The 4,546-nt window shown below is 29.0% G+C and overlaps 1 protein-coding gene across 1 annotated transcript in view; it reads right to left on the bottom strand.

Moving 5' to 3' along the window:
* LOC108574588 overlaps window positions 1-4,546 on the bottom strand; it is a 36,381-nt gene that overhangs the window by 19,435 nt on the left and 12,400 nt on the right. The window contains exons 11-13 of the mRNA XM_017937208.1: window positions 3,912-4,244; window positions 2,281-2,317; window positions 213-355 (exon numbers count right to left, since the gene is read on the bottom strand). Coding sequence (XP_017792697.1) covers window positions 213-355; window positions 2,281-2,317; window positions 3,912-4,244 — 513 coding nt within the window. The remainder of the gene's footprint in view (window positions 1-212; window positions 356-2,280; window positions 2,318-3,911; window positions 4,245-4,546) is intronic.

The raw sequence follows: 4,546 nt of genomic DNA, 5'->3' as shown, positions 1-4,546 counted from the left end.
AACAAATGTAATAATAAATTATTAAAATATCAAAATATTTTTTTTTTCAATCCTATTTTTTATGTCCGATTAATTTAACGTGGAATAAGTCGTCAAATTTTATGATACAAAACAAGTAACTATACAGCTTTGAAGGCAAAAAACATAAAACTTGTAAGGGGAACAGGATATACGTAAAATGCAAACACAGAGTAAAATAATGATAAGCGTACCTTTATCCTGGATACAGCTTCTTCTGCCTGACACATACGAGTAGATTTGGTGGGCTCTCCTTCACAGACAAGCTGAGTAGATCCGAGGTATCTCGCTCGGAACAAAACTCCCTCGATCAAAACTGAAGAGTCATCGAGAAGAACTGAAATATCGACAGAAACGCACCATTTAGACTTCTCGCTTGACTGGTTGTCACTCAAGCAACCGAATGCTGAGATATAGTTGAACGGTGATTGAAGAATTCTAATCGAAGGTACATGAATGGAAACGGGCGTAATTTTCGTCGGAAAATCGTTATTTTTTGGAATGTTATTCAACATGATATCCATATCTCTTGTCAAACAACTATTTTTTCAAAATCTCTATTTCTTCATTTTTTATAATTAATTGCTAAAACAGTTACATGTCTGTTTTAGAGTAAAAAAATAATGTTAACGTTGTCCTTTGTTTCAAATACGATGATTAGTGTACAATAGGTGGTCTACGTTGACTGAAACTAATTTCTTCATAGTTCGTTATCTTCTTACGTTGGTAAACATGAGACTTGTTTAATTCTTCTTCTTCTTATTTTAGAAATTAATATTTCTATATAAAAACTAACTATAACTTTCACCGATACATAGTTGATGTAGTTTTTTTCTTTTTGAGATTTTTATTCTTGAGAAATTCTGTTCACAGTAATTGCTTCTTATACATCCTTGCTTATTGTTTATCGGATTTAAATAAATAATACGAGACTATTTTAACGATGAACAAATTTAAAAAATTCAATTATTTCCAATAAATGAAACGATTTTAATTTTTATAGACACTGCACAGACAGCCGTTCGAAGAATACTGATCAACATCGATAAATGTGTTCAAATAATAAAGAGAGACCACGTGTTTATCACCAAATATACTGGATGTATCTTATCAAACTGTTCGAATCCTGACTATTTGATTAATAAAACAATGTAAACACCTTTTTGAAGAGATACGGATTCACGCTTTACAAAAGTGCAACAATAATGATGCTTATTAACCAGTCAAGTGCATTATCCATCATTTTTTGTATGTATAGTGTACAAGATTCAGAATAATAATGTTGTCTAAGTTTTAAATTAATTTTTGCTAAAAAGTTGCTATATCTTTTATGCATTCACTGTATCAAATGTGAATTTTGTCAAGCTTAGGTATAATGCAGTTTTCAAAAAAATATTTTACCCGCATATTTTTTTAGTTAAAAAATTTGTGTGTTTTGAAAACTATTGGGTTTATAAAAATGGTCGACATGTACAAAACGAGTGTTTTTTAATAAAAACTCTGCTTATGTAAATAGTTTCCAAAGATATCTATTTGTTTAAATAATATATTAAAAATTAACACTTTACTGTTTAGAGATTAACTGACTGGTTAAGTTTGCATGTTTAAAGCATAACAATGGCTGTAATACAATCTACTTGAAAATTACCTACCCAATATATCCAACATGAATGCAGCAAATGAAAGACAAAATTTACACAATTATTAGTATGGTATTATTAAATTAAATATGATATTCAGTTTTAAGTCCATGAAAGTATTTTCAAACACAGCTAATTTTAACATATGTATTGATAAATTTCTCTTTAATTTTATTTTTGAAGTCATTTTAACAGTACACTTTTCAAAATACACATTGAAATTTAAGATGAACAATATTTATCATGTAAGAGATTTATTCTTGATTTTCTATGCAGGTCACAAAATAACTAGAAATGTTAGTTACTTTTTTGATTATTGAATATATTTGAAAATGAGAGAACACTTTCAACTGTTTCTAACTATATATTACTTTTTCTTCACAAAACTTTAAAAAAAAATTGTACATTCAAGTAATGGTATTTTTAAACTACCATGATTTCATTTCTAATCTCAAAGATACTTTGCAATAGATAGTAATATGTAATAATCCTTATTGATTATTATAAATTATATCATTTACTAAAAGTAGTATAAGACATTGTTGAAAGACAGTAATGTGTAGAGAAGTAATTTATATTTTGCTTGTACTCACAAAGAGAATATAAAAATATTTTTCATTACCTTCTTTATTTCTGCTTTTCTTTTTCTCTTCTTTTTCCTGCAAAAACATAAAATTCATAATTTAGTCTGCATAATAAGATAAGTTAAAATTTATCGTACGATTATGTGCTTTTCGCAAATTGCATGTATGTATATCTCGCACGACCTATAGAAGCTTTATTCATGCAATAACTTTACAAATCTAATAGTTCCAATAAATAATATCTTTCAAAAAATTAACACAAATTAAGCAGATTTTTCTTTTATTGCAGAATATTATACAAGCTTTTTAGAACTGCTATTTTTTTTTATCGACTGAAATTGCAAAATTATATTTTTTAAAAGAATTTACATATCTAAGAAATAAAAAAAAAGTACAAAAAATTATTTCATGCAGAGTACAGAATGCACTTCTAATAATTCTTTGATCAGTTTTCTGTATGTAAATTATCACAAGTTTTGTGTGATGTTTAACACATATCTCTTTGTTTACAAGACAATTATATTAAATTAATTGTTAATATGCCAAATGTATTATTTATTCGATATTTGTAAAACGTTATTTTTAGATACTTCTTTTTGACATTATACGATATATTATTTTAACATCATCTGAAAAATTAGTTAACATTATATTAATTACAGTGTATTATGTTTGTATCCACTTTCTTCATATACAACATTGTATTTTCGTGCTATCATTGTTAAATTAGTAATGCTATCACGCAATGTGTGCATTTTCAATTTAACAAATTATAAATACAAACATAACAAAGTATTTTTAAACAATCTTTATTATTGTATACCGCAGAAGAAAGAAATTTAGTATGTATTTGTATGTGTTGTAGTACATAATTATCGATTAACAATTTGTATCAATACAGTTAATAAGTATTGTTAGATTACATTAATGTTATATTGTATGCAGTTTATCAAGCGAAGAGGAAGAGGAGGCGGGAATCATGCATAATGGTTTCTATAATATCGGAAGTAAGCAAATGATGCTATTGATTAACAAGATTGAAGTAAGCTTCTAGCATGATGCCATCGCAATTAGTTACCCTAAAATTCTAAATTTTCCGAATTTAACCAGAACGTAATAAAAAACTAAAAACAATAATAACAAACAAACGAATAAACGAAATACAGAAATTTTGAAAAGAAGCGAAGAATATTTTCGGAAAATTTGTTCCATCAATATTGTGCTCGTTTATTTATTTAAATATTGCAAACAATAACACTATGTATAAACGTTTAATTCTACGGAACAAGGACGTGGAAACAAATACGAATAAATTAAGTACAATATTTCTTCGAATATATCCTCCGATTTATTTCTGAAAAGAAAAAAAGAAAACTATAAAAAATTATTCAGAAACTGCAAATTAATTACTTTTCATAGCTCTAAGATATTATTTAACATAAAATACGCAATGCACGTGACATTTTCTAAGGAACATAAATTTCATATAATTTTTTTTTTAATTTGATAACTTTTCAGATCTTTCCAGTAAGTTAGTAACTAGAGTAGCTGAACGGAAGAGGGAGTAGTAGCAGCAGCAGCAGCAATACTAGACGTAGTAGCAGAAAAGAAGGTAAAAAAAAAAAGAAAAAGAACAAGACAGGTTAATGTAATGTAATTGAAAGGGCACCTTTTTCACCTTGTTGCTGGATTCCTTGAGACTCTGAGGGGACGAGGGAGAATTTTTTGCTGGAGTCTTCTGTGGACTCGTCGTGGTTTGCGTGGGAGTGGTAACATCACGATCGGAAGGCGGTGGTTGTATAACGGAAACTACCGGAGGAGGCGAGATGGAGGCAGAAGCGGAAGTGGATACACAGGCGGAGGTTGAAGCTAAAGGTTCCGAAGGTGATAGCGGGGTTTCTACCGGAGCAACACTCAGGCTTTTTGGGGGAGTTTGCTTAGGAGTTGACAGTTTTCCACTCATCGGTGGTAACATTGTCCTAGTCTTAGGCTTCCTCCACCCCTATGTAACACCAATTATATTTGTCATGTTAGTCTGCTTACCGATAAAGTACTCTCACTCAAGTCGTGCATTACCCAGAGCATTTTTATACAAATTCGTCATTTGTTTTTTTATCTTAATCCTTTATTTAGTTTAACCTATTTCGATAGATTAATTCTTGCCATTGTTGTGTGCAATGCACAAGTGATTTTTCTTCGAAGAATAAATATGCAAACGATGTTAAAAACAATGTAAGATAGGAAAGTATAAAGTAAAGCAGTTTCTGTATCGTTTGAAAATGTCACTTATGAAAGTGAGATTTT

This window comes from Habropoda laboriosa, unplaced genomic scaffold (genome assembly GCF_001263275.1).
Source record: "Habropoda laboriosa isolate 0110345459 unplaced genomic scaffold, ASM126327v1 scaffold175, whole genome shotgun sequence".
In the NCBI taxonomy this organism is placed as follows: domain Eukaryota; kingdom Metazoa; phylum Arthropoda; class Insecta; order Hymenoptera; family Apidae; genus Habropoda; species Habropoda laboriosa.
Note: the sequence above shows the minus strand (reverse complement) of the source record. Positions and strands in the feature narration are given on the sequence as shown.